This window comes from Suillus paluster (assembly GCF_016628075.1).
Source record: "Suillus paluster strain FC165 chromosome Unknown EDB91scaffold_12, whole genome shotgun sequence".
NCBI lineage: Eukaryota > Fungi > Basidiomycota > Agaricomycetes > Boletales > Suillaceae > Suillus > Suillus paluster.
In genome coordinates, this window is record NW_024537572.1 from 508,092 (window position 1) to 535,636 (window position 27,545).

At 48.1% G+C, this 27,545-nt stretch overlaps 10 protein-coding genes and 1 non-coding gene across 11 annotated transcripts; 8 read left to right on the forward strand and 3 right to left on the reverse strand.

Moving 5' to 3' along the window:
- The first annotated feature begins 7 nt into the window (after window positions 1-7).
- EDB91DRAFT_108093 (cyclin-like protein) lies at window positions 8-1,954 on the forward strand. Its single transcript, XM_041315309.1, has 7 exons — window positions 8-278; window positions 336-630; window positions 682-916; window positions 967-1,090; window positions 1,149-1,194; window positions 1,256-1,455; window positions 1,509-1,954. The coding sequence occupies exons 2-7, from the start codon at window positions 431-433 to the stop codon at window positions 1,856-1,858; spliced, it is 1,155 nt and encodes a 384-aa protein (XP_041179923.1). The 5' UTR covers window positions 8-278; window positions 336-430; the 3' UTR covers window positions 1,859-1,954.
- Window position 1,955: 1 nt separating this feature from the next.
- EDB91DRAFT_107903 (P-loop containing nucleoside triphosphate hydrolase protein) lies at window positions 1,956-3,484 on the forward strand. The gene is made up of 5 exons (XM_041315085.1): window positions 1,956-2,117; window positions 2,184-2,341; window positions 2,417-2,498; window positions 2,573-2,597; window positions 2,648-3,484. Exons 1-5 carry the CDS (start codon window positions 2,028-2,030, stop codon window positions 3,133-3,135), a joined length of 843 nt encoding a protein of 280 aa, XP_041179924.1. The 5' UTR covers window positions 1,956-2,027; the 3' UTR covers window positions 3,136-3,484.
- On the reverse strand, window positions 3,251-4,767 carry EDB91DRAFT_1118307 (TPR-like protein). The gene is made up of 8 exons (XM_041318079.1): window positions 4,692-4,767; window positions 4,309-4,545; window positions 4,058-4,255; window positions 3,930-4,004; window positions 3,808-3,871; window positions 3,687-3,754; window positions 3,546-3,628; window positions 3,251-3,484 (listed from the first exon to the last, which is right to left on the reverse strand). Exons 2-8 carry the CDS (start codon window positions 4,517-4,519, stop codon window positions 3,407-3,409), a joined length of 777 nt encoding a protein of 258 aa, XP_041179925.1. The 5' UTR covers window positions 4,520-4,545; window positions 4,692-4,767; the 3' UTR covers window positions 3,251-3,406.
- Window positions 4,693-5,632, forward strand: EDB91DRAFT_1048886 (Tim17/Tim22/Tim23/Pmp24 family-domain-containing protein; the record flags this gene model as incomplete). The annotated part of the gene is made up of 4 exons (XM_041313435.1): window positions 4,693-4,999; window positions 5,175-5,318; window positions 5,371-5,481; window positions 5,550-5,632. 4 exons carry the CDS (start codon window positions 4,693-4,695, stop codon window positions 5,630-5,632), a joined length of 645 nt encoding a protein of 214 aa, XP_041179926.1.
- A 134-nt stretch (window positions 5,633-5,766) lies between these two features.
- EDB91DRAFT_108163 (velvet factor-domain-containing protein) lies at window positions 5,767-7,731 on the forward strand. Its single transcript, XM_041315400.1, has 8 exons — window positions 5,767-5,844; window positions 5,897-6,132; window positions 6,193-6,224; window positions 6,299-6,354; window positions 6,416-6,667; window positions 6,722-6,859; window positions 6,910-7,161; window positions 7,226-7,731. Exons 2-8 carry the CDS (start codon window positions 6,063-6,065, stop codon window positions 7,467-7,469), a joined length of 1,044 nt encoding a protein of 347 aa, XP_041179927.1. The 5' UTR covers window positions 5,767-5,844; window positions 5,897-6,062; the 3' UTR covers window positions 7,470-7,731.
- Window positions 7,732-9,178: 1,447 nt separating this feature from the next.
- Window positions 9,179-10,620, forward strand: EDB91DRAFT_1267243 (cytochrome c1, component of the mitochondrial respiratory chain; the record flags this gene model as incomplete). Its single annotated transcript, XM_041324512.1, has 7 exons — window positions 9,179-9,274; window positions 9,329-9,376; window positions 9,445-9,641; window positions 9,694-9,991; window positions 10,042-10,189; window positions 10,242-10,427; window positions 10,484-10,620. 7 exons carry the CDS (start codon window positions 9,179-9,181, stop codon window positions 10,513-10,515), a joined length of 1,005 nt encoding a protein of 334 aa, XP_041179928.1. The 3' UTR covers window positions 10,516-10,620.
- Window positions 10,621-10,729: 109 nt separating this feature from the next.
- Window positions 10,730-12,815, forward strand: EDB91DRAFT_108586 (SAC3/GANP/Nin1/mts3/eIF-3 p25 family-domain-containing protein). The gene is made up of 10 exons (XM_041315957.1): window positions 10,730-10,864; window positions 10,925-11,065; window positions 11,124-11,171; window positions 11,222-11,489; window positions 11,540-11,617; window positions 11,667-11,801; window positions 11,856-11,924; window positions 11,973-12,102; window positions 12,174-12,381; window positions 12,440-12,815. Exons 1-10 carry the CDS (start codon window positions 10,833-10,835, stop codon window positions 12,654-12,656), a joined length of 1,326 nt encoding a protein of 441 aa, XP_041179929.1. The 5' UTR covers window positions 10,730-10,832; the 3' UTR covers window positions 12,657-12,815.
- A 510-nt stretch (window positions 12,816-13,325) lies between these two features.
- On the forward strand, window positions 13,326-13,397 carry EDB91DRAFT_t55. Its single transcript has one exon. It is a non-coding gene; the product is annotated as a tRNA-Glu (tRNA).
- A 1,054-nt stretch (window positions 13,398-14,451) lies between these two features.
- EDB91DRAFT_108765 (uncharacterized protein) lies at window positions 14,452-16,208 on the reverse strand. The gene is made up of 3 exons (XM_041316262.1): window positions 15,192-16,208; window positions 14,958-15,135; window positions 14,452-14,896 (listed from the first exon to the last, which is right to left on the reverse strand). Exons 1-3 carry the CDS (start codon window positions 15,952-15,954, stop codon window positions 14,860-14,862), a joined length of 978 nt encoding a protein of 325 aa, XP_041179930.1. The 5' UTR covers window positions 15,955-16,208; the 3' UTR covers window positions 14,452-14,859.
- EDB91DRAFT_1049125 (uncharacterized protein) lies at window positions 16,117-17,598 on the reverse strand (the record flags this gene model as incomplete). Its single annotated transcript, XM_041313452.1, has 5 exons — window positions 16,117-16,257; window positions 16,317-16,452; window positions 16,575-16,804; window positions 16,829-17,217; window positions 17,274-17,598. 5 exons carry the CDS (start codon window positions 17,596-17,598, stop codon window positions 16,117-16,119), a joined length of 1,221 nt encoding a protein of 406 aa, XP_041179931.1.
- A 1,822-nt stretch (window positions 17,599-19,420) lies between these two features.
- EDB91DRAFT_1267269 (uncharacterized protein) lies at window positions 19,421-21,492 on the forward strand (the record flags this gene model as incomplete). The annotated part of the gene is made up of 5 exons (XM_041324513.1): window positions 19,421-19,645; window positions 19,715-20,201; window positions 20,271-20,619; window positions 20,677-21,032; window positions 21,153-21,492. Exons 1-5 carry the CDS (start codon window positions 19,483-19,485, stop codon window positions 21,490-21,492), a joined length of 1,695 nt encoding a protein of 564 aa, XP_041179932.1. The 5' UTR covers window positions 19,421-19,482.
- Between the last annotated feature and the right edge of the window lie 6,053 nt (window positions 21,493-27,545).

Genomic DNA, 27,545 nt, shown 5'->3' on the forward strand with positions numbered 1-27,545 from the left:
GCCGATCGGCTTGCCAAATGGCAGTCGTCCTTCGCAACCTGAACAGCTCACTTCGTTTTTTGCTGGATCCATGCTGGAAATTGCTTTTAGAATATAGATGGTCTGGGTGGTTTGGACTAATCTGCTTATGACTTGGTAATTTTTATCCTTGCCCATACCCTGAATAATACCTGCTACACTTAGAGTTGTCATAGATAGATTTTCAACATGTCAATGATTCTGAATTCGTGCTCTGGACATGCACTTGCACCAATTCTTGTCGGACAAGCGAGTTTACTGTGCGGTGACGCCGTCTTGCCTTACACGAATGCACTAAATGATAACGAGGTCCTTAGGCTTCGGCTACTCGTCCAGAACTTGAAAGTCTGGATCACGTGCTTCCAAAGCCATCTTTCATTAACTTGAATCGTCATCTATATCTTGACTTGACATGGATCCAGGACATTCCAGGGTTCCTTCACCACCGCAGCTACCGGCTTCATTCTCTAAATATCATCACCCATACTTCACATCTGCTGAGGTACAATATCTGTCCGAGAAACAACGCGGAAAACTGTCTGCCACGCAAGAGGAGAAAGCAAGACAGCAAGCATGTGGCTTCATAGAAGCTGTGGGCTCAAAGATTGGCTTGTGCGTTTTGTTTACGGATAGCTGGATACTGACGCTGATAGCAAAGGACAGTCCTAGGAAGACTCTAGCAACTGCCCAGAATCTGTACCACCGGTTTCACTTGTTCTTTCCTCGAAAGGACTTCAACTATCACGATGTCACACTAGCTGCTCTGTACGTCTCCACTAAGATGCACGACACGTTGAAAAAGCCTCGGGAGATCCTCATGGTCTCATATGCTGTACGATTCCCAGAGCTTGCAGCCAAGTCGAAGTCTGTCGGCGGAGAAGTTGACATGGATCCCGCGGTAAGTCATGACCCTGTCTAGGTCCTCTTGTACTGACGTGGTGCATTTAGACGGCTGAGAACGACCGCCAGAGACTCCTAGCTGTAGAGCGGCTGATACTAGAGACAATATGCTTCAATTTCACTAGCAAAATGCCATTTTCATATGTGATCAAGATTGGGAGGAAGCTGAAAGGTGCTTCTACTCGATTCAATGCTCTCTGCTTTGCATATTCAACCTTCTGCATATTCAGCATCAAAGAAATTGATTAAATGTGCATGGCGGCTCACTATTGACAGGTGTGTCGACATTTTATTGTGACTCACTTTATGTTCTGCTCATATTCGAACAAAATGATAGCCACCGAACACTTGTACCGATCATGTATCCACCGAACACCGTTGCTTTGGGATGTCTCTATACTGCCTCCTTATTGACGACGCTTGAGCCTCCGCCGTCTCCACTGGTAGAAGCCCAATTAGACTCACGAGTGGCAACCATTCTTAAGGAGAAAGGAGATTGGGAGCGGACATACATGGCTGAAGCCGAGGACTTGGAAGGTTGGGAAGAATCTCTATTGGCGTTTTGCCCAACTAATTTTCTCCTCCCACAGAGATTGCACATGTACTTATCGACCTACTCATACAAGCCGCGCAAAATCCATCCGCCAATACGTCTCCGAGCACTCCGGCATCACCTTCCCCACACCCATCCCCACGAAATCAACATTTCTCATCCATTGGCACCCCGCAACCGCTGCCAATACCATACAAAGCAGATCAGCTCATCAGTCTCAAGATTATGATGCGGCAAAATGAGCACCCACTGCGACCACAGCAACCGCTCGGGAGTGCTGATCCGAGCGAGCTATATAATGGGAATGATATTGCCATGCTAGGGAGAAATCAAGGGACCGTTAGATTTTTGTTTGGACCTCCAGGAGTTGTTGGTCAAGGAGTGTAAGGTGGCAAGGATTTGGACCGTGTATTTCGCTTTATAAAATTATCTTGCGTTAGGCTATAGTAGCCTATAGTGGCGGCCTCGTGTGAGTCGAATTTGAATTCGCCTAGGCTCTTCGAGTCACGCCGAGTCGCCGACTGTTTTCGCCTCCAACATTGACGTTACAGACGGGATGGACCAGTCTATGACCTTGCAAGATCTGGCGCCGTGCGCTGGTACACGGACGATGCTTATCCTTGTTGGACTGGTGGCATCAGGAAAGGTACACATCTTTATGATATTTGATTTTGAAATTTTGGTTGAAACGGTGCTGACAAAATGGTTGCAGTCCACATTTGCTCAGGCGCTCGAACGTCACTTTCCATTGCAATTTCGTAGATGCAATCAAGATGAGCTAGGGACAAGACAGCGCGTCGAGAGTTTAGCTCACCGCACGCTCCGCGAAGGCTTATCACCTTGTATTGACAGGACTAATGTTGATGCCTTGTAAGCCTCTTTCTATCACATGCAGTATGAGAAGCTGACTTTATGGCCGATCTATGAAAATATTATTACCCGCAGACAGCGATCCCACTGGATCAATATCGCTCGCTCGTTTCCTGGTACTTCCATCAGTGTTATTGTTTTTGATACTCCCTATCAGGTCCGTTGAGATTCATGAGAATGAAGAGATGAAAGCTAATCGTAGCTTTATCGTGCACTGCATTTGCATCACAGGTCTGCTCCTCCCGTCTTTGGGAACGTATGTGGTCATTATCTATTGTAGAGATCGATGATTATATTCTCTGATAGGAAGTTCACATCCAACCATCAAAGACCCCCAACAAGGACAATCTATTCTGGCTAGGTTTGCGTCAGACCTCCAGTTCCCGCAGCCCAATGAAGGGCATGACCACATTCTTTACTTAAAGCCTTCGGACCACCTTCATCCCGAGTACACGCGCGAAGACATTGATTTGATCTTACAACGGCTCCACGATTCTTCTCCAGATTTCAAATGGGGAAACGTTCAGCCTCCCATGCAAGCTTCCTTCACTTCCGCAAGCTCACCCCCAATTCATACACGAGGTCGCGGGTACCGAGGTCGCTATGCTCATCGCGGTGGCAGGAACCACCCGTTTTGGTTCAATAGACTTCCTCAATCCTATTCTAGGAGGGGGGATAATGACCGCGGAGGAACAAGTAGAACCGTAGATTCAGAAACATATTTGACGAGTGGGCACGAGGACTCTGATCGAGGACATTACGGGTCCCATGGAGCGGTCCGAGGAGTATCATAGGCAGGTACTGGCGCTCCGGGAGATTCCATGGAGATTGTATGAACTTCAAACCCTGTGTATGAAAACTTACGACTTCGCATTAGATACATGAATGTAAAATACTGCCTTCGCAACTAGTCCAGTGCCAGGTGCCTTGGCAATATTGATGTTGTCTAAAGCGAGACTAAATGACGAGACAAGCACCCCCGCACATGGCCCAGTCTGAAATTTTCAAGTGACCGAAGACAACCTTTCTGATGTGACAAAACCCGCACCCGCGCGAGAATCGGCATCATGAATCAGATTTTTTTGCTGAGCTGTCCGTGTTTTCCGCGTTTTTTATGGTCTTTCCTAGGATCTTTGCGCTCACCTGCAGTTAAAGTAGTGATATATGAGATTTGGAAATGAACATGGTGATTTGAATTACTAACGTTCCGAATATGCATTGCGGCACGCTCGACGCCGTATTCTTTGGCTCGTTTATACTGCTTCAGAGCCTCTTCGAGCTGCCCAGCTTCACAAGGAGCGGAAGTTAATTTTAGGAACAATAAGCAATGTCATAATTTACTCACTGGCTTCCAAAACTGCGGCGAGATTGAAGGCAATCTCAGGGTCTTCCGGTGAGAGGGATGCCGCAATGCTGGGACACAATAGTCAATGAACGGATAAGGAAGCTCTGGTCAGTTTACGTGCTGGAGATGATGCAAAGCAAGGTCAGGGCGTGCAACAGGGGATATTATGTATGCGCTTGCGAGGTCTTTCGGATACTAATGTCGTCATCCAGATTTAGACAGCTCTTAATATGAGGCACGCACTTGTGTGAGCATCGGCACTAGCGGGTTGCAGTGTTATTGACTCTTTCCAAGCGGCAATAGCGTTGTCAAACTCCTCTAAGAATAAATTACTCAGTACCCTGCAATTGGTGGAGATGAGTTTGACAAACTGAGGTGATAATGCGTAACGCCCAAGTTGAAGAGAGAGCTAGCATTACGCTTGATTTCGACGCTACGTTTGTAAAGTTCTTTGGCGCCTTGAATATCACCCTCCTCTAGTTTCTGGGTCCCTTGTTCCAGACATTGCATGGCTTCCATCTCTGCAGGATCTGATGCTGTCGAATGCAGTGTAGTGGAAGTTGCCCATCCTTGCAAAAATGCTATTTTAGCACAATATGGAAGTAGAAAATGCAGTGCTCACTTTTGAACACATTATTCCATGATTCACCCGCACATTTGCGACGGAACGCGGCATAGCCGGGACGCGCTGTGGCAATGACAGGTGCTTCGTGGCCTGCCGTGTGTAAAAGCCTTGAACGGAGAGCCCGGCTCGATTTGAAGTATGCATTTGTCCTCAAAGAGAAGCTAGCAGGTCTTGAGAGGGAGCGTGTGCTTGTGGTTGCAAACGACATTTTTCTAATTGTTTAGGTTGAAAGCGGTAAGTCAGTACGTTTGAAGAAGTCTCAACGGAGGTTGGTGATTCAGGTAATTTATTCCCACACATCCCCGCGCCGTTCCAAAATTTCGTCGGCTGGCTGCTCATTGCTCTCATTTGCCACCGCGCTGAAGTTCCTTGTCCTTAAGCATGTCTTCAGGTGACCCTCAAAACTCGGCCTCCGGCTCGCAGGACCCAACAACTTTTTTGCGTTCGGCCACTTTTTCGCGTGATGGGCCAGCAGTGTCTGTGGAGAGTGCTGTAACGGCTAACGACTTGCTCCTGGGTGCCTACGACCCAGCCAAATTACATCCTCTGGCTCAACTTGGGGATCAATTAGACTATCTTGTATTAGATGATGATAAGACGAGCGAGTTGCCGGGGGCTGGCACTGCCATACCTTCTCGAGGTTGGAGTGATGATTTGTGCTACGGAACTGGCACAATGTACCTCAGCGGTAGGTCTTCCTCTTTCGGTTCTTTAACATGAGTTTTGCACGAGTTTGTACGTCTACGTCGGACGCGTGCCCTCTCTCATTCCATCTTCTCCCACCTTATCATATTACTGTCATCTCCAACTTCGGCCATTCTTATTGTTTTCACTTGTCACATGCTCATCCATCTTTCCTCCAGGTCTGGCATTGGGTGGCGTTTGGGGCGTGAGCGAAGGCGCTCGAAGACCTCTAGCCGTATCAAATACCCGCCTCCGGATTAACAGCGTTCTCAATTCTGTCACACGAAGAGGGACTTTCATTGGTAACTCGGCTGGTGTACTTGGTGAGTCCACCCTTCCCATCGGGGTATATCACTAATATTTCGTTAATCACAGCCCTTGTCTATAACGGAATTAATTCTACCATCGACGGTTTTCGCGGAAAACATGACACAGCCGGCAGCATGGCTGCGGGTGCGTTAACAGGCGCCCTCTACAAGTCGACAGGTACATATGCCTTCCCCAGTCTCTCATTTTTGTTTACGTTTTCTAACAAAAAAACTTTTCATAATTAGTAGGAGTAAAGCCCGCTCTTGCAGCAGCATCAGTAATTTCGGGAGTAGCAGGTATTTGGAGCTACGTGAAGAAGAGCGTATGATAGACCCCTGTAACATATACCTTCCTAATATTTGGTTACTTAGTGAGATTTCTTCTCGATTGATGTAAGCGTCCCAATGGGATTTACAGAACCTCGGTCGGCGTTCAGGTGTTTAGATCATAGCTGCGCGAGATCCAAAGAAGACGTGCCTTCAGCTTCCCAAATACTGCTCCGAACAGATTTAGGACCCTATATCGGTCGCCTCCAGATCTGTCAGTGTCAAACTTTTTGGGTACTGAGATTCGAAATTCTGATACCTTTCAGTCTTCCTCTGACCCCGAGCTCCGCTCCCTGGAAATAAGTATAATATGATATGATCGCCTACACACGGAATGGATAAATTCCAAGCTCCTATGCTTTGCAGTATCTTAATTCTCCTGTAGGCTTAAAAGTGAGCCTCATCTCCCAGGCAACTCTTTCCTCGTGACATATGCGCACTTGCCCTATTGACTCCTACTGGTCCAGGCAATACTCATGGGAAAAGGTGTCAACCAAGAATGGTTTGAGCTTTTCCTACAAGTTGCTGAATTATCACGCTCATGATGTTGACCATGCGTCCCGCTCGCGCCTCAGTGTCGAAGGAGATGTTGCAGTGAGTGCTTACTTGCTGTCTATCCACGCACCCATCGAAGCCTAGCTCACTTTCCCTCATCACAAATGTCTCAGCGTACACGTCAATTACGTCCGGTTACGCCTATCACACCCGTGAAGTGTATATCTTCGTATGTGGTTTGTTTTTTTCTCGGTCCCCGGCTCGCTGAACAGATTGCACATGATGCACAGCAGCTACAAGAAGCTCTTCCACGAATTGCCCTGGGAAAGCCCTCAGGGTTCGCCGAGGTCCGTCGCTGCCAGCGACCATTCGAACACACAGTCGCCTCCGTCCTCCTGGGCTTTGCCATCCCAGTCAGAGTCATCTAGCCAGCAGGGTCAGGCTTCCTCCACCGATCGCGCTAGTCCATCCATGTCTAGTCAATATATTTCGAGTCAATCTAGGGTTCAGCATTCCTCGTTCCTAAACGACGGTCAAACAAGGCAAGTTATTTGTCGTACATTGATCTTTCTCGCGTTAATGTTTTGGTAAACTAGGTCATACCATCTTGATGTCGTGCAACATCCCCAAAGGACGGCAGAATTTGGTTCCGCTAGCCTCTCTCGTTTGCCACTAGCGCCACCAGTGGTCGTTCAGCTCATCGTACGCGATCGCTTTGGGCATTCCATCATTCCGTAAGTCTCATCAGCACCTCACATGGTTAGTGCATACTAATTTTCGACAGTGAGATGGAGCTGCCGTTCTTGATTGCCCACTTGTCGTTGTTCACGGATGATGGGTCACGGCCGTTGGACATGGGCTCATCACCAAATGGAGAGGCACCTCCGCGGCGTCTGCTTTACGGAAACCTCGTGTCGTCACCTCATCAATTGCGCGACCTTCAGGGCCGTCTTGGATTGTATTTCTTGTTTCCCGACGCGAGTATACGTTGGCGCGGCCGTTTTCAGCTCGGAATTTCTCTATTACGGATATCAGAGTACGTGGGTGCGGGAACGAGGCGGGTGCCCGTGACTGATTTATTCCTTTCTCGATGTTCGCAGGACCGATGCTTCTGGTGCTATGAGCATCGCATCCCAGGGGACAGTGCTAGCTCAGGCTCGCACACGGTCATTTGATGTCTATGCCCATGAAAATTACGTTGCACCGCGTAAGGACCTGGGTTTATTGTTTAGTTTTCTTGCTGATGCGGCACCGCCTCTTTCCAAAACAGCCCCTACACGTTTAACACAAAGCTTCCTGAGACAGGGTGCACGAATCCATGCCTTCACGCCAAACGGTCCTTAGGCTTTAGAACATGCGCTCTGATTCCCCGATGCATTTTTGTCTCGTTTGCATTTCGTTTGTTTTCTGTATATCATAGTCGGTGCATTCATTCGACCTTTCCGCACTGACATCCGTTTCTGCTATTTCTTGTCCTGCATGCTCTTGACCTGCTGATTCCATATACCATCTGGCTATAATCGCAAATACACGTTGAGGGGATGAGATAGATTATTCAATTAGAGTTTACATGCTGCGTCGTTCCAAGCCTCGGTGTTGTAATAACCAATTGTAAGTAAGCGAAGCTGTCTGAAAATCGAGCCACAAGGTTTATTGAGCGCCTCTCTCAGGAACGTCGTTGTCGCGTTCTCCATCAAGTAGTGACAAACTTCGCCTAAAGTGTAACTGCGGCCGACGAGAGAGACTGATGTATCTTTCCCTTTCAACGCCTGCAAGGATTCATTTCCGTTGTTCAGTACGTTCAGTGCCCAGCGGCGATGGTTAGAGAGCGTGGTAATGACAAATTAAGCGCCTTGTTTGCAATGTCAGTGCTCTTCCCCAGTTCAAGTGGGGAAGTAGCATAATATTGGTGGCTCTTTGGCTCAAATGCACTGCGGCGGGATCTATCGCTGCTGCACAGTCCGCAGTTGGTGGCTGCATAGGACGTGCTGGAAGTGTTACACTGCCTTGGAATGGATGCTGGGAGTTGGAAACTGCCAAGGTTTGCCTCATGTAGCGTGAGAAAACCGCACGTTACAGATAAGTCGTGCAAGACAAACACCAGGTTTTACCCTCTTCTCAACTTCTTCTATTCACAATGGCCAACAAGGATTACTACGGCGGCGGTCAGCAATACTACCCACCTCAAGGTTGGTCATCTTTTGGTGTTTCATCGAGTGATCTCTCACACAGTTGTAGGTCCACCGCCAGGACAGGGGGGTTACTACCCTCAACAGCCTCAACAACCCCAACAATCGTACGGAGGTCAGCCTTATGGTCAACCTTACGGTGGACAAGGGTACCAACCTCAACCGCCACCACAGACCGTTTATGTGTCAGTATCTTAGTTCGCCTTCACTGCGTCGCTGACACGAGGCTGAAAATTTTTGCAGACAACAACCAAATCAGTCCGGTGGGGGTGCTGGGGGAGGTGTTGGGTGCCTAGCCTGTCTTGCTGGTGCATGTCTTTGTTGCTGTGCTGAGGGTGGGTTATTTATTTTGGCAGATCACCGGTATACTGAAAATTTATCCTGAAGAGGCACTTTGCGACTGCCTATTGTAGACCTTCGGAGTTGCATCGGAGGGTTGCTTTCCGCTGGCACGGTGCAATGCCCAGGTGACGAACTATTCACGCTCACATTGTATATGCTGGTCGGATGCCTTTTTGCTGCATTGTACATGAGCCCTTTCTCTCTCTACCGCTTGGTCACGAGTCATATCCTGATTTCTATTACTCCTTGGACTTTGATACCGTACTCCGTGACAGTATCACGTTTGAATGACTATTTGCCTGTTAATTGTGATAACTTGTAAATTATTCGTCAAAGACATCGAAGTTTTGCAACGGAGATACGGATGGGCTGTGAAATTGAGGTGATTGTATTGGCTACCGACTAGCGTCCGGTAGTCTTCCGGTTCGTTCCGTGACTGATATGTGTGACGCGTGACACTAACAGTGTCACCCCTTCTTCCGCTCCTCGAAAATCTTGAGGACCTCAGGACTTCAAACCAAAATGTTATCGAGGCTGCCCGTGGCCGCGCTCAAGAGCCAGTCTGTACTAGGCGCATCTCGCTCTACCTTCAGCGCATTCAAGACGCGTGCTACGTCGGTCAGTTTTACTTTCTCAAAATAACCCGAAGTTCGCCTGCTCAACCTCCGACAGCACGTCCGATTTGCTTCCTCCAGTTCAGCGTCCTCAGCTACCCTTGAGGTTCGTTTAAAATGTGTCTTAGGACGTTTCTTGAACGTGCTCACTAATTTTTGCCCCATGAATTGCAGTCGTTGTTCACATCTCGCGCGTCATTCGTTTCCTTTACCCTTTTCTCTGCTGGCTCGATAGCATGGTACACTCATCTATACGGCTCCCTCCCCTTCATTGGTGAGGTGCACGCGAATTCGCTAGCCGACGACGGCCTTCACCCCACTGCGTATCCTTGGTCCCACAAGGGCTTGTTCGATAGCTTTGACCATTCTAGGTATGTCCGCGTTAACTACCATGTAATCACTTCCATGACATCCGCACTCCAGCATCCGTCGTGGGTTCCAGGTGTACCGTGAGGTTTGTGCCGCGTGTCATTCGCTCGACCGCATTGCCTGGCGCAACCTTGTCGGCGTGTCTCATACTGCCGACGAAGTGCGTGCACTTGCCGAGGACGTCGAGTACACGGACGGTCCGGACGATAAAGGCGAGATGTTCCAGCGCCCCGGAAAGCTTTCCGATTACCTCCCTCCTGCATACGCCAATGAGGAGGCTGCTCGGGCTGGTAACGGTGGTGCCCTTCCTCCTGACCTTAGCTTGATCATCAAGGCCCGTCATGGTGGAGCGGTAAGTTGTTTGTTCTGAATGAAGATGTCAACCAACGCTTCGTGAACCAGGATTACGTGTTCTCCCTATTGACGGGTTATATTGACCCCCCTGCTGGCGTTGACATTCGTGACGGAATGAACTACAACCCTTACTTCCCTGGTGGTGCTATCTCCATGGCGCGTGTCCTTTGGGACAATCTTGTCGAGTACGAAGATGGTTCGTTCGTCTTTTGTAAGCTGAACTGGTCCCGTACTGATACTCGATATAGGTACCCCTGCCACGACCTCTCAGATGGCCAAGGATGTCGTCACCTTCTTGAACTGGGCAGCTGAGCCCGAGCACGACGAACGGAAGAAGATGGGTATCAAGGCTGTCATCTGCTTCTCTGCATTGTTCGCCATCTCCATCGGAGTGAAGCGGTTTAAATGGACTGTGATCAAGAACAGGAAGATTTGTAAGTTCTCTGGATCATTTAATGCTGTTTATAGATGCTGATTTCGAGTTCGCAAGTCTACAACCCGCCCAAGGATTTGAACCATTAGAGAGTTTATGTACATAGGGCGGATCGAGTATCCCATAGACTCTTACGGCCATGAGATGCTGCAATTTATGTTGCGTCTTCTAATGAGACTGATTTTTCAATCGCGAGTTTTGTGAGATTTGGTTTGAACACATTTGAGACCACCAACCGTGGGAAAATCGGGAGGATGGACATGCTGATACCTCGTTTGGGCTTCTCTTTTCCTCCACCTTTAAGCCTTCCTTTTACCAACTTCTTTCATAAGTACTGACGACCACCATACCCTCTTCCCATTCTCCGAGCGTTAAGCACACACCAAAAGTCTATAACTCAATCACAATGTCGTCCGAGTCGTGGCCTCCACAACTCAAGTAAGCGCCCATCTCCTGGTCCTTACACAGTAAGCAGTACAGCTGAGGTCGGTGACTCAGAGAATGGGTTGCACGATGTCTGGGGCAAATGACAGATGCTAATAGGGCAGAAGCCCAGGCTGAGCTGAGAGAGTCAATTGCTAACGCTTTCGCTGAAAAGTCTCTATGGACAACCGACTGGGCCGGTGTGCAGTTAAAATGGTGCGGTCTTTGTTCTTTACAAACTAAGCTGCAGATTTCAGTGACTTGTGACATCCAGTCTGATGCCAAAAGCTCCCCCGACGATCAACACCCTCAAACGCAAAATGTCGGTGTCATTTGCTACTTAGGTTGACATGGCCCGCTGACGCTCTATAGGAATGACGCTCCACCAATGAGCAAGAAAGCAAAGAAAGCCGCAGCGCAGAAACACACCAATGCCAACCTCGACTTTGGCGATCAAGCGGCTCTGAGTCGCCGAGCCGAACGTTTCCAGCGGGAACATGAAATAGAGCGACAGAAGAGTATGCGCGGTCAGGCCTCTCTCCAGGCAAATAATCAGAATGCTCACCTCTTCAACCGGATATCACGCTCCGACTCTCCGAGCCTCCTAGGTACTAATCCTGATGACCCTGACGCGGATCCCGTTCGTCTTTTACCTCTGCACTTCACTTGGAAGCTTATGTTTTTGCTCAGAACGTGTTAGACTGGGATAAGTATACAATCGTGGGGACGAACCAGGAATTGTTTAAGGATTATCTGCGTCTTACCTCGGTACGAGATCGTTTGATGCAATCGCATTTCCTTTCTGATTGCCCTACAGGAACCCAAACCGGAGACGATTCGCCCATACTCAGTTCTCCAACAGACACTCATTGAACTTAAGAAACGCTGGAAGGAAAAGGTGTCGTATAACTGGATATGTAATCAGTTCAAGAGCCTGCGGCAAGATCTCACGGTGCGTCCTCCATCGCTTGCACACTTCATGTTGACACGCGCCCCTTCTTGTCAGGTACAACGCATAAAAAATGAGTTCACAGTGCAGGTGTACGAGATCCACGCACGCATGGCACTTGAAAGCGTAGGTGCTGGATTTTTTGTGCGGCTTACGGCTGATCGGCTGCCGCAGTCGGATATGGTAGAATATAACCAATGTCAAGCAACACTTAAGAATTTATACGACCTCGGCATACCAGGCAAACACGAAGAATTTACCGCCTACCGCATTCTCATGCTTTTGCACGGGCGGAATAAAAGCGGTGTGCCCCCTTCTTCCTCTTTCTTCAGTTCGGGATATGACTCATACTTGTATACCCGTTTCACTGCGTAGAGCTTAATCTCTACGTAGGTACGCTAACACCACGACAGAAAAAGGATGCCGCAGTGCATCACGCGCTTCAGGTCCAGCGCGCGATCTCTATGGGCAACTACCACGCTTTGTTTGAGATGTACTGGGATGCACCAAACATGGGGGCGTACATCATGGATTATTTCATTGATCGGGAGAGAATCAGGGCGCTGATGACCATGACAAAAGCGTGAGTCCCCATTGTCTCCATACAATGATGACATTATCTTACTCGTCTCGATCTATAGATACCGCACGCTTTCATTGCCCTTCATTCAGGAGGAGCTTGGCTTCGAAACAGTGACAGAAGCACGGGAGTTCCTTATGACGCACGGTTCTGCCTTTTTCACCAACCCGAACGCCCCCGATCGGGAGAAGACGGTCGAGTGTAAATCTGCCGCACCACAGTTGGCACAGATTTACGAGGAGAAATATCGCAAGGTTGGGATCAAGGGCGCGATATAGCTCGCTCAATGCAGCCTGGTGTATCTCCCTATACTGCGCCTCCAACTTCTTCCTTGCGGCTCGTATCCCTCTCCCGCACCACACCCTGCCAGATTTGTCCGTCTTTTCCGTCTCATTCGCATCTCATCTTCATCTTGCCCAATCGATCTCACCTAAGTGGTATACCATAGAAGGAGAAGAGATAACTTATATATCGCAGCGACTACTTCGTTCCCCAGCCTTTTCTCCAGTCCTCTCTTTCATCTCTCATTCCCACCTTCAAGCCTCGACAGGTTTTCGCATCAAGAGCAAGAACAACACGGTATAGAATCTCATTCTCATGGGGTCTTGGCGTCTTGCGGTAGTTTCTTAGAGGAGAGATTCAGGACGGTTTTATTTTTGGTAGCTGATTTCTTCCAGCGATGTACCACCATGCCAACAGTCGTTGATGGGCACTGGTTGGACTTTGTGGTGTGGGAGGAAGGGGTGGGAGCTTGGAGAAGCATCATGTGTATGTTATGTATCGTCTTACAATTGAAGTTAATTTCAAGCACATATGATTTTTTGGCCGGCTGTGCTGGTAATCTTCAATATTGCTCCAGAGGGAAGCCATTGCCTCCATACCTCCGTTGGCACAAGGCAGTGCTGTGTGCGCGCAATGTCAAGGAATTGTGGGAGACCTTTAACAAGTCGGATATGGTGTAACGGTTAACATTGCTGTCTTTCACACAGCGGCCCCGGGTTCGACTCCCGGTATCCGAATCATTTTTTGTTTTTTACGCTGGTCAACTCAAACGAGCAAATACGTGTTCAAAGAGAGAGGACTACCGAGAAAACACCAGAATGAACACTCGCATCTAGCTGTGGTTTGCAACAAGGCGCTTTTATTGCTGCCATCGCCGTGGACCGGGTGGTATTTGTTGGTGTACAAATCACCCCGCAGCGGCGAATGTATTCTACATATCCTGATAAATCGTTACCCTCTTCCTGTTCTTACTGCTAGAATTTCATACTTAAAACAGCTAGCGATGTTTGAGTGTCATCGGCAGCTTTGCATGTAGGGTGCCATCGCAGTCTACATATAAGGGATTGCTATAAGGACACAGTCAGTTGAATTCAGCTCTTTGCATAAAGGATGGCACTGGCGTGAAATTTTGCTTGTGTACGCTCATACTACCCTTATATTATCATCTTCGCAACATGGGATTTCGCAAGATCAGTCGTGATGTGAAACTTGCGGCAATCCGACTCCATGAACGGAACCTTCTAAGCCTTCGTGATATCCTATATTGCTGCGGATTTTCCAGACGCACTTGGTTTCGGATTTTGAAGCTCTGGCACGAAACCGGCGATGTCGTGGACCGTCAGCCTAACACAACAATGCGTGGTCGTCTGCGTGCTCTCGATCGTGAAGATATCGATTGCCTGCTTCGCCTTGTAAGGCAGAATCCTGACTATTTTTTGGATGAGCTCATGCACCTCCTCGCGACAAACCAATTCATATCTGTCCATTTCACGACAATCTTCCGCGAGCTCGAACGTGCTGATGTGAGCTACAGGAAACTCAAAGTGGTGTAAGGATCTTCGTGGGCTGGGACTGCCGCTCAGGCTCGTTATCTTCGCCGTCACAGTCAGAGTCAGGTTCCTCTTCCTCCGAAAGTTCTTTGATTCGAGTATCGTCCTGATCGGAGCTATCGGAATCAAGGTCACTGTCATGCTCTTGTGTTTTTTGGAGGCAGGAATAGTTATAAACGACATGATGATAATAAATTACAGGGGATGTGAGTGTGCAATGAGCAAAATTTCACTAAGTCTAACATTTCCTAATTGAACGAAAATTTCACGCCAGTGCCATCCTTTATGCAAAGAGCTGTAAACGGCAGAGAAAAGTCGCGAAACATCATGTAACTCGAGGAAGCGAAACGCTTACTCGTACATAACCCGATCACCCAACGGCCACCAACTGTTGATGGAAGGTGTGCCAGCTACATTTCCCGAGAACTTTATAGGTCTGTGTAACAAAATGCTTCGAACGAGTCGGAGTAGATTTTAAGCTACACATCGGATGGTACAAGTGTCTCTTGGACCAGTTTCAGCCCTTCAGATGGTGTTTCGCAGCTAAGTTTCCCTTCCCCTCTGCTGACCTCTATCAAAAGCACAACTTTTGGACACGCTGGAAGGCTAGGTGCAGAAAGACAAAACCCGACACGCCATTTCCACTTACTCAGGGTCCGTATAAAAGCGCAGCCACCATATACGTCCTGCAGAGAATATGGCATCACATCAACGCCAGAAAAAAACAGAGAGACATGGACAACGCACCTCCTGCAATAAAATTCAAAGTTTAACCTCTGCGTATTGCGCAGGCATTTCTGGAACATCCTGATGCGGAAAGAAGCAACAAACAAATTGTTGCCTAGTTGACCGGTGTCCGACCATTCATGCACCTGAATCTCATCTGTAGGATAGCCCAAAGAGCGTCTCAAAGGCCCGTCCTGGGCTGACGCACATAAGAGAAATGGATGTAGTCCCGGGTGAGCATCGCGATGCACTTACCACCAATATTTCCCAAATTCAGCTGTGCAAACAATGCTTGGTCGTTAGTGACCATGCAAGCGACACGCAAGTCGGAAGAACAATTTGACGAAAATGCGGAGATGAATTCAGCGAACGCCGAAAGGGCTTCTCGTCGGTTGTTCACAATTGCCCAATACAACGCCGTGTGACCCTCGATACTGGATGTTTGCAGGAGGTCGGAGAACTTTGCAGTGGGAAGAGTAGCAGCGCAGGCATTGACAATTGTGGCGGCAGAGGAAGGGGTAAAATCGGGAGCGGAGACAAGATCACGGATGATAGATGGAACGGATTCTGACGTAGCCGTAGAACTCAAGGCCCAGGCACGTATCTGTTCGAAAAAGGAATACACAAATCGTTGTTTGGATTGCATGGAATCCGCTGATGCATAGGGACTTAGAAATCGAGTCGTACGAAGGAGGTGCGTTGCCAACGAACTTAATCGCCATAATGGAGTTGCAAGTGAGGCGAAAGGAGATAGAACTTCAAAGTATGTAACAAGGAAATAGGGGCCTATCAGGCATGACGCAGCACTGTGTGTTGGCTGGCTGCAGCAATAATCGATCAGTACAGTGGTGGTCTGTTGAATCGTGCAGGGCCATGCACACAGTGTATTGCAATACAGGGTTTTATGACAAGTAACAGCGAAGGGAGTAAAGGAGGCCCCTAGAACTCTTTCATCCTTGCCGTTAGGCTTTGCGGCAGCGAGAAAAACCGCAGACAGACCGCTGGCAGCAGTATCCATCTAAAGTGGCGACCAGTAAGAGGGGGCCACTCTAACAGTTCCAGACGTTTGTACTGCGATCGAATACTGCGTCACCACCAGATCGGCTACAGTAATGCAAAGGCCACTGATCGAAATCCACGTCGGACGGAGTGTGCACGATTCAATATACTCCTCGAGCAGCTAGTCTCGCATCCGTGCCGGAACGAACCGCCTCAATACGACCTCGCGCACCGAGTAATGCGCAAAGCACGCAGGCGAAGAGAGGACTTTGGGAGATACCCGCGACTCCGCAGGTATGGTGATGTACGACAAGACCAGCGTCTGCGAACCAATTTAGCATAACTAAGACGGGTATTAGTAGCCGAGGGATGGAGACGGACCTTTTGAACTTGAGAATTGACACGGTTTATCGTGCTCAGCCATGACCACGTGAATGGCTCTGCGTTCTGCAGTTTGAATGGTGAGTTTGCTTGATCTTCGGGGTCTTCATATACGGGGATGACGACAATTGCGAATCTGAAGAGATGTCAGCGGAACTGAGACAACTTTGAATGCAGAACGGGGTTTGCTGAGAGAAATCGGAAGTTCATGAGGAAAATAAAAGGGAAGATGAGGACTGAGGTGAACACCACACGCACTCGGCATGCTGAAATACGGGGCCGCGCTTATACAACAAATAGTCGACGCAAAATTTGATGCCACTTTTGACAACCCAGCCAAGGGAGCGATAGTGGTGATATGCGATGTAAGATACGAGGAAAGGGTTGTCAAAACGTGGAGGTGACGGTGCGTTTAGTTGTGGACCCAATGACGGTACATGGGCATTTTGGAACGCATTCCAAATTTCAGCGAGGGTAAAGGGTACATTCTAGGTAAAAACAATGAGATGAACAAGTTTCGAGGAGGGAATAAGGAAACACACGGTTTCGAGATGCAAGACTGTCAAGCAGTCAAGTGCCCAGACGAGGAAAAATGCCTCTTGAAGCGAGAGTTGGAGATGCTCGACATCCTGTATTGGCTCGATCTCTTCTTGTATCTCTTCTGCTGTTACGTCGGGAGACGCCTGTTCCAAAGGCACGGATGCAGACATTGGTTTCCAGGTCGCAGCAGAGGGTATTACGCGTGTGCCATCCGGCGCAATACCAGGCGCAATAACGCGACCTTCTTCCTTGAAAGTAGCCTCTGCTTCAGCTGCGGCAGCAGCAATTGCCTTTGCACGATCGAGCTTGAACTGCTTGCGCTCTGCACGACGTTTTGCGGTGATCTCTTCGGATGTGAGTCCTGTACGAGTGAAGAGTTCGACAACATGTTCGGAACAAAAGAAGATATCGACGCACCCTTCCCCTTCATTTTTCTTGCGTTTATCTGTCTCGCCAACCAGCTGGGCTCACTCCTGGACAGGTCTCCCTTTCCAAAGAATCCGCGCTGCCATAATAAGGTTGCATCGCCAGAATTTGAGACCCAAGCTGAGCGAGTGATAGGGTCGAACAGTGCGGTGGAATGCGGATTGAGTGGTCGGGTCAGGGAGAGTCCAAGGAATGTGTATGTCGGCTCTGGAAAGATAATTGGGAGAGGATGAGCAAATATTCTAGCGGTTTCTGCACGCCGCGAAGAGGGCTTAAAAGGCCCTTTGGAACGGGAAGTTGGGTTGATGAGCGACATCGAGGATGTCAAGCTGAAGTCTCCCCTAGGCATAGACAATCTTTGACTCAACCCCAACCCCAACTTAGGGTTAACACCCTTGATCGGCGCTCAAGACACCATCCCGATTTTTCAGAATGCGAGTTTGTCTAGGTAGTATTATGCGCCATGGCTGTACTTGACTTTTGTACTTTCAGCTCACAGACTTGTCGCTAGCATGTTTCACATAAATTTATGCACTGTTCGCTTCAATTTTCTCTCGATATCTCTATGCTCTTCGCATGTCACGGTCTTTCAGGTCCTAACACAGACTCGGATGTCAAGGTTCAGCCAGAAGAAACCCACGTTGAGACTCATTGCTACTTCCTCCACGCCAATGCTTAGGCGTACGAGAAGGGAATTTTCCTTCAGATCTGCCTTGACGCGCTGCTGCGCCCAAGACTCAACACCACCAGGACTGACTGCTGACTGAGGTACATCCATCAACGCGCTCACTTCCTAATGGAAGCATTTTACCACAAAATACTCCAGTGAGTACCGCAGTTTCTTATTTTAAAAGCTTTCATTCGAATGAGAACAGAATCTTGCATTATTGTATCCGCATTTACGCACCAAGATCGAGAAACAAACATTGAATCTACCTTCATTGTACCGAAGGGTTAGCCCATTGGCATCAGTCTCCTGAAGGCTAGAGTGCCAATCCTTGGTGACCACTCCATCGGGAATGCCATCGTACTCCAGACCCTCTGGAACAACAGCTCTGCTGAGCCATTGTGTAATTTCCGTGTCGCTTGCCAATTGCCTTGGGATGCGCAGATGCATCATTCGAAGTAATTGTAATAAGAGCCAAGACTCAAGGGACCCCATCATGTTCCCCAAGTACACACGGTCGTGCCAGAGCTGACACAAGTGGGTCACAGATACCTGATCACGTTCAGCTTTGGCCCCGACAATGATAATTCCACAGAGCAAATCTAAGTGGCCTCCGAAGTACTTGGTTCCTAAGACAGGTCAGGATGTGTCATGTCGCGCTTGGGACGAAGTTTGCCATACCGCTATGAAATACACAGTCTGCCCCTCATTTGAAAGGATATTGGAGGGGGATGGCCAAAAGTTGAATCTATCAGTACTTCTCTCTGACAGCATGAATCTCATGGGCAGCGCATGGGCACCTGCTGATGTCCGTGTCATTTTGAGACATACCTTGTCTGCGTAGTACTTTGTATTTCTGGCAGGGATCCGGATCACGGATTGTGTCAAACAAAAACATCTCAAAGACTCGCCTCGATTCGCCTGTAGGGTTCAAGGGGGTCTCAAGCCAGTAGAGATCCCCCTCTGGGAAGTCATTGTCCAGGCCAATGATCGAGGTATCAGTAACCTGTAAATAGTCAAGACTGTCGTCCCTTAACCGTTACGCCAAAAGGCAGTGATAATGAAATTTGAAAGCTCATGCTTCATTATCTCGGACAGTATTTATGCTGATTATGGGAACTCAGGTAAGCCACCGGGCTTACATAACCCTCCCTTTGATGTAAGGGGCTATACTGTAGAGATACGCACTTAGCTTCGACATCATCCGGGTGTGACCAAACGAGCCTTAGCTTCGAAGATTCGAAGACGGGTGTGACCTGTGACACCTCAGAAATAGCTTCGAACTGTGACCAACTGCCAGCCGCTGTCAGTGCCTGCAGCAACAGGCTCTCAATTTATCAATGATCCTCAAGCTTGCGTTCGCCACGGAGCACTTCGTATTCACTTATCTGGCGATATGTCAGGCTCCAGGCTTCTCTATGTATGCATGTACTGTCATACTATCAACACAGATCCTCCAATGTTCGGTAAGACATAAGTCAGCTCTCAGGACGATTAACTCTGAAACCATCCTTTTCAAAGCCCTTCAGTACCATGGCTAGTTTACGCAATACCTCCAAAACAAGTCGCGAAGAAATACTATCAGATCTCCTATGTGTTCCTGTGAAGTTTTGTGCAATTGTTCCTTCCCGTACTCTCTCAGTTACTCAGCTACTCGTCTTCAACTTCCCCACAAATCTCGAAACCAACCCGTCATGTACCAATATCATCCTTTCCCGAGAGCCCCCCACGGTCCAGCTCCCTGCAGACTTTGTTTCGTGATCAGTTCCTGCATTTTCAATGGCCACTGCACTTCGTGATCGTGCTACCAGTGCATGGCAAGACCGAGATCAATCAGTCATGCACCCGTCATTCCCCAATGATCCCCTTCCTTTGTGGGTCTTGTCATACTGGGTGTCCATGTCTCATGCACTTGAGCATCACAGTGATTGGCGTGCATCGCACAACTGGATCTTAGACCGACTGGACACTGTTTTGGGTGACTGCGCTGAGTTGGAAACCATTGACGACATTTTAGATGTCATAGAGCGTCTTCCATGGGATGTTCCACTCAAGGGAGTCGGTGCTTGGACTGATCTATCTACTAGTGGACTCCGGCTGCTGTTGGCATCAGGTCCAATTGGCGGTCACATCATGGATACTATGATTGCTGCGGTAGTCGAACGTATGCAAGCATCTGAAAACAGAGACCTTCGGACAGTCTGTGTCGAATCCCTCATCCTTATGGATACACTTCAGCTCAATGAGAAGCGGTGGGCAAACTATGAGACTGAGAAGGCTTTTACTCACCTTCGTGCCATAGGCTCTGCATTACGCTGAAGGAACACTTCAGCGTGTCCTCTTTCCTATTCAATATTCACTGACATCCATTGGGCTGCTATCGAGGTCAATGTGATCGACCAAACCATCTCATACGCTGATTCTCTTGGGTGGAGTTGGCCCACTCATGACATTGACACCATTCGTCATTGGCTGGGCCGTCATGGCCTCTCTGGATTTAGTAACGCAAATGCACTACAGTGCGGTCAACAGCTGGATTCATTTTCGTGTGGAATTGCAGCCATCAACACCATCAAGCATGCTGTATTTTGTGATCCTTTGTTCGACGATAACGGAGCATTCTCCCTCTGCATGGAAGAATTTCTGGGTCTTGCTTATGATCATCTTGAGGTACGGGCATCTTGTGCTAACTGATGCAACATTGTTGATTGAATATTGGTTTTATAGCTCTCAGTTCCTGGCGATGGCATGGATATATGTAACGGTTCAGATGTGGACGATGCCAGTGACTTCGAGCCGGAAGAGACTTCCTCAGGTGCAGAGAGCGAACACGATCTTGAGGTAGAAGAGACTCAGCCATCTATCCCCACCCAACCATCATCCACGCAAACTAATAAACCAAAACTCGACCTCCATACAACTGATGCAGACCAAAACAAAGGTCTGTTCAAGTTCTTCCCAAAAGTATCACATGAGGAGCATCTACAACGTGCTTGGAAGCCTTTTGCTTGGGAGCTCAGAGATCAGGAGCGGGACCATTATCAGCAAGAATTTAATAAGTTCGAGAAGGCTACTCGCAAGCTGTGAAAGAGCAGCTGAGCGAAAGAGAAAACAGCGAGCACATGAAAAAGCTGCTAAGGAGGTGAGCACGTGTCTTCTTTTTGCTCCGAGTCATCTTAAGGGCTTACATGTTCTGTCATCAGAAACCTACCATCGATTCCATTCTTCATGATAGCAATCCTCAGCCACCAGCCAGTCACTATCGCAGAGGCATCATGTCCATATCGCCAATTGCAAAGGCATGCTCGTAGCAAGCACACACGCAACCTAGGATGGAAGCGCAAGTGGGAGGACACAGATGCTTTGCGTGTCAACTGGCAAAGCCCCCTGCTATGGCCAACTATTGAAATGGCCGCTCTCCATGTTGGCTATGGGATGTCACCAGTGCAGATTGAGCGCGAGCTTAAACGAATCGACCCCACTCGCTTTGGTGGTATCCACGCACAAGTTATAGGAAGCTGGATAGACCATAGCAGGACATGACCAGCATGGCATGCCAATGTGCTTGCCCGTGTTCAAAAGGGCAATCTTCCATTAATGAAGGCAACACCGCCTGCTATCCTCTCGAAGTATCCTAATGTTGTCAAGATGTCACAAATTCCTAATATGAACCATTTTTCATTTCTCAGGTTTCCTTCGGCTACGTCCAGTACCCGAACTGGTCACGTGACTCCTCACTATGTCACACCTTCACCTCTTCACATATCACCCGTGGTTTCTCCGATTGGCTCCCCTACTCCACAGGCTAGAACAATCTCGCTTCCCAAAGAAGAACTGTTCGGATCTTGGGTTTCTATTTAGTAACCGTCTTACTCATTCGCTTATATATCATGATGTCATACTTAGTCATCCGCAGTATTGTACGACTCTTTTCTCATTGGCTGATTTCTTTCAGACTCCTATTCAATGTTATGTATAAAAGTAGGTTAGTTAGCGTAAGTACTCCTTAGACTTAACCTCTTCGTTCTCTACTGTTGTAGTAGGCCTAGACGTTCATGCTCAATACTATCCGTTCTCATCATCATCCCTGACTGAGTCCTAGTGGTTGTTGTCAGACTTTGCCATTCGGTGAACTCTGGTCATAACATTAGGTTAAGTCTGTCTTACCACTCCGACTCGAACTTTATCCTGGACATCACTGTTCACGATAAACTTCACTGTGCTATTCTGCTGAGATTTATCTCATGGATTATGTTTATTCAAATCATCATTCCCCGACGCGTTTTTGTATATCAATCTCTTTATGTTACCTGTTTAGTAGAAGTGAACCAGGCCCTCGTCTTACTACAAGCTGCCAGTTCATAAGGATCAGTGACACTTAGGTCCTGTTTCTGCACGTCTGCAGTTAGGCCCAAAACCCTGCCAACTGTACGCTACAATATCTGCTTTCTACGTAACAGAACGGCACTCGCAACAGTCCTCTCACTGTCTAAATACTTTACGATAGGAACCAAGGGTGCTAAAAGTAGACCCAAAGTTCACCGCGTCTTTCGTGAACTCCTCTCGAGTTCTACATAGGTTGACGAACTGCTACACACGCTGCATTTGCACCTTTGTCATCATTGCCCCGCCATACAGATCCCACCTAGTCGAGGCTAGGGCTTTTGCGCTACACAACAACGTTTCCTGTTTGGATTCCCATTGCTCCTTCTTCCATGTCCGAGAATCTAGGAGAAACTGGGATCAACGTTTCTGAGGATACGGAAGTGACAGAAGCTCCGCCAGCGATACCAAGAGTAGCAACTCCACCCAGGGGTGCAATCCACTCTCCGGCACCACAAGGATGGATAAACCCATTAGGCCCATTAGCATCTGCAGGATTATCCACCACCCCAACCACAGGCCCTTCTGCACCCTTCGGCATCTCCAATCCTGGATCGAGTACCATCACCCATCAGGAAATTTCGCGCGCAATCAATGCCGTTGTCGTAACAGAAAGAGAGTACACCAGACACTTGATAGACAGTCTGCAGAAGGAGATCGACGAGCTGCAAGCAGGCCTGGTGCACGCGGACGGCGAGATCGACTACCTGGAGATCAGGATGAGGGACACAGAAGACAAGATCACACTTTTGGAAACCTCGCCTACAATGAAGATCCCAGGCTCTACATCTGGGACTTCAGGCTCTGATCTGAAGATGGCGAAACCCATGGACTTCACAGGAGATAAGAACTCCATTGACGTCGACACCTTCCTCACTCAGCTCGAAATCTATTTCACAGGCTACCCTGGAGCAACAGAAACACAGAGATGTACATGCCTCATTTCCTTCTGTCGGGGCGCTACAGCAAAATGGGCGGAAAGCATTACCCCCATGGCTCTCAGTGGCCACCCCGGGTCCTATGACAGCATTGTCAAGGACATGAAGGTCATGTGGACTGTCGTCAACAAGGAAGAAAAGGCAGCAAGAGAGTTGGAAGCTCTCCGACAAGGCAATCGTACAGTTGGGGAGTACATCTCCATCTTCTGACAGAAGCTTGCCTTCTGTCATTTCTCTGACTACGAGTTGATGCGCAAACTCCACTTTGGATTGGACCAACGAGTTAAAAACTACTTGGCCAATATCCACCCTAACAGGAAAGACACCCTGGAAGGATTGATCAGGGAGGCGCTGCTCATCGGTCAGAACTTGGAGGAGCTTGATGATGAGAGGAAGATGAACTTCAACCCTTGACGACCTTGGCAAGGGGGCGCTGCGCCACCCGCACCAGCTGGAGCACCCAAGACCACGTCGCAGGGAGGAAATGCCATGGACATTGATGCAACCAGGACAGGAGGTAGACCCCGACCTCAAGGACAACCGGGAGGTGTTTTCAAGTGCTACCGGTGCAGAGAAGAAGGGGATATGGCTCGTAACTGCACGGGAAAGCCCCTTGACAAGGGCAAAGGACCAGCTGTCTGCGCCGTCAAAACGGAAGAAGTTCCAGCTGTGAAACCACTCACACTGGAAGATATTAACCGCATCATCAATGAGAGGATCTGCCTCTCCAGCATGTACAACCCAGCGAAGAAGGAGGAGCAGAAGGGTTTTTAGGGAGATCGAAGTCGACTGTGGACTTAGATCAGAGAAATTGTTTTTCCATTCTCGGTGACTTGGCAATTATGTTTGCAGAAGTATCAGAAGTTTGTTCTGGGAATAAATGAGACCATTTCTACTTGCCAGTTACGTTGGAAGGAAAAAAATAAGAATGCAGCCGTCAAAGCTCTAGTAGACTGCGGAGCAACAAACCTCTTCATCGCAAAGAAGTTTGTAGAAAAGAATCAAGTCCAGACCAAACAATTATTTAAACCAATGTCGATCCGTAATATTGATGAAACAGACAATTCCGCTGGACCAATTACATCCTATGCAGATTTGAAGCTCACAATAGGGGACCATGAGGAAGAAGTAGCCTTTCTGGACACAGACCTAGGATCTGATGATGTTATCATTGGAATAGATTGGCTACGATACCACAACCCCAGTATCAATTGGAATGCAGGAAGGGTGGCACTAGACCGTTGCCCGGTCAAATGTCAAGAAGCCAAGGTCAAGGACAAAAAGACCAAGGCAAAGAAGTGAAAAGCCACGAACTTTTCGATCCCTTCGGTGTTGCCCGACTTGATACCGGCAGAAGATGACGAAGATGAGGATATTGAGGAAGCCTCTATCCATCATCAGGTTCAGTCAAACAGCCTCAGCTCTAAAATGCAAGGACATGTGGGTACTATACCTGCCAAGCTTGAGGAAGAAGAACAATCAGACCTTGCTACTACTGTTGGACATGAAGCTACCAAGAATGTGCAGATGGAGGAGGTCGAGGATCAAGATTCATCACAAAACGTGTGGATCAGATACAAAAGCTCTGTCACGTCAGAGTTAGCGCAGCAGGAGGAAAAGAAGAAGGAAAAGAAGCCCGTAGAAGAAATGGTGCCAGACTGGCTCCATGACTATCTTAAGGTTTTCTCTGAAGAAGAGTCTACTCAATTCCCCGAGTCCAAGAAGTGGGATCACAAGGTGGACCTCAAGGACCCTAACAATCTTCCTCCCAATGTGAAGGCCTATCCCCTGTCCCCTGCCGAAAATGATGTATGTGAGAAGTGGCTCAAGCAAGAGTATGATTTGGGACAACTGAGAGATTCCGAATCTCCAGTGGCAGCTCCTTTCTTCTTTGTTGCTAAGAAGGACGGAAAGCTCAGACCCGTCATGGACTATCGGAGGTTGAATGAGAAAACCATCCGAAATGCATACCCTCTCCCTCGTTCTCAAGATCTCATTGATCGTCTCTCCGGTGCCAAGCTTTTCTCGAAGATGGACATTCGATGGGGTTACAACAATATTAGAATGAAAGAAGGAGATCAGTGGAAGGCTGCCTTCAAAACTCCTTTTGGACACCACAAACCAGTCGTAATGTACTTTGGCATGACAAACTCCCCAGCTACCTTCCAAACTATGATGGACCAAATCTTCCAAGATCTGAAGGAAGGCAAGGTCATTGTAGTCTACATTGATGACATCCTGGTCTTCACCAACGATGATGTAGAGAAACATCGGAAGGTGGTATGCGAGGTACTACAGAGACTACAGGACAATGATCTCTATCTCAAACTGGAAAAGTGTTCTTTTGAGAAGAAGGAAGTGGAGTTTCTTGGTTTGATCGTCAAGGATGGACACATCTCTATGGATCTGGTCAAGGTTAAAGGAGTTCAGGAATGGCCCACTCCTACCTGTGTCAAGGACATTCAACGATTCATGGGATTCGCAAACTTTTATCATCGATTCATTCTCGGTTTCTCGAACATTGCCAGGCCCATGAATGAACTCATCAGGAAGAATGTACCATGGGAATGGACGGACAAGCAGGAGAAGGCGTTCAGAACCCTCAAAGACAATTTCTCCTCCACACCAGTACTAGTTATGCCAGATGCAAATAAAAAACAGAAGATAGAGAGCGATGCATCCGACTACGCTACTGGTGGCGTACTTTCTCAGTTAGAAGAAGATGGACTATGGCACCCAGTAGCCTTTTTCAGTAAATCAATGCAGGATGCAGAACGAAATTATGATATTCACGACAAAGAACTTTTAGCTATCATCCGTGCATTGGAGGAGTGGAGGCATTATGTGCAGGGCACACCTCATCCGGTAGAGATCTGGACGGACCATAAAAACCTCAAGTACTTCATGACAAGCCAGAAGTTAACTCATAGACAGGCGAGATGGTCCTTGTTCCTTGCAGAGTACAACTTCACTCTGCAACACAAACCGGGAAAGGTTAACGACACTGCCGACGCTCTGTCCAGGAGGCCAGACCACAGAGGGGGGGTAGAAAACGACAATTCCGATCGTGTGCTTTTGAAACCCGAGTTTTTCCATATCAAAGCCGCAAAAAGAGGTCAGATTCTGATAGAAGGAGAACATTTGCTGTTAAAGCATATCAGAAACTGCACTGATTTGGATCCGGAAGTCCGAAATGCTATCAAAACCCTGAAGAAAGCCCCTGTACAGTTGAGAAGAGGATTGGAAGAGTGGAATACAGAGGATGGACTCATTCTGTTCAGAGGATTGGTCTATGTTCCCAATAACAAGGAAATACGTCACTCAGTGCTAGAGATCTTTCACGACTCGCCTGCAGCAGGACACATGGGACATGCCAAGACTCTTGAACTTGTCTTGCAGAACTATTGGTGGCCTCAGATGCAGAAGTGGGTCAATGACTACGTAGATGGATGTGATTGATGCAAGCAGACGAAGGTGCTACCATCAAAACCTCACGGACCTTTGAAGCCAAACGAGATTCCAGAAGGGCCATGGCAAACCATTAGCTGTGACCTCATCACTGATCTACCCATCTCCCAGGGCAAAGACAGCATTTTGGTAGTCGTTGATCGTTTCACAAAGCAAGCGCATCTTGCTCCAACCACCAAAGATGTTAATTCCAAGGGAATCACAGACTTATTTCTCAACCATGTATGGAAGTTGCATGGAACACCGAAGAAGGTGATCTCAGACAGAGGAACACAATTTGTGTCCAAGTTCATGCAGGAAGTCTCGAAAAGACTAGGAACCAAGTGGTCCATGTCAACAGCATATCACCCACAGACTGACGGACAAACGGAACGAGTCAATCAAGAAGTCGAACAGTACCTATGACTCTTCACATCCTACCATCAGAATGATTGGGTTTCTTGGCTTCCAATTGCTGAATTCACGCATAACAATTCCGTAACCGTCACTGGACATTCCCCATTCAAATGTGTCTATGGTTATAATCCCAAATTCACAATTTCCCCTAATTCTTCCAACACAATTCCCCAAGCCGATCAGAGACTAGCTGAGATGAAGGAGGCACAAGAAGAGACGAAGGCGATGCTAGAAGTAGCGAACGATCGAATGAAGCGCTTTTACGATCATAAGAAAAAAGACGCACCAGAATTCAAACCAGGCAACAAGGTATGGTTGGATGCAAAAAACATCAAACAATGCCGTCCCAGCCAAAAGTTGTCCGACCGCCATCTGGGACCATTCAAAATCGAAGAGAAGACTGGCGAGCTA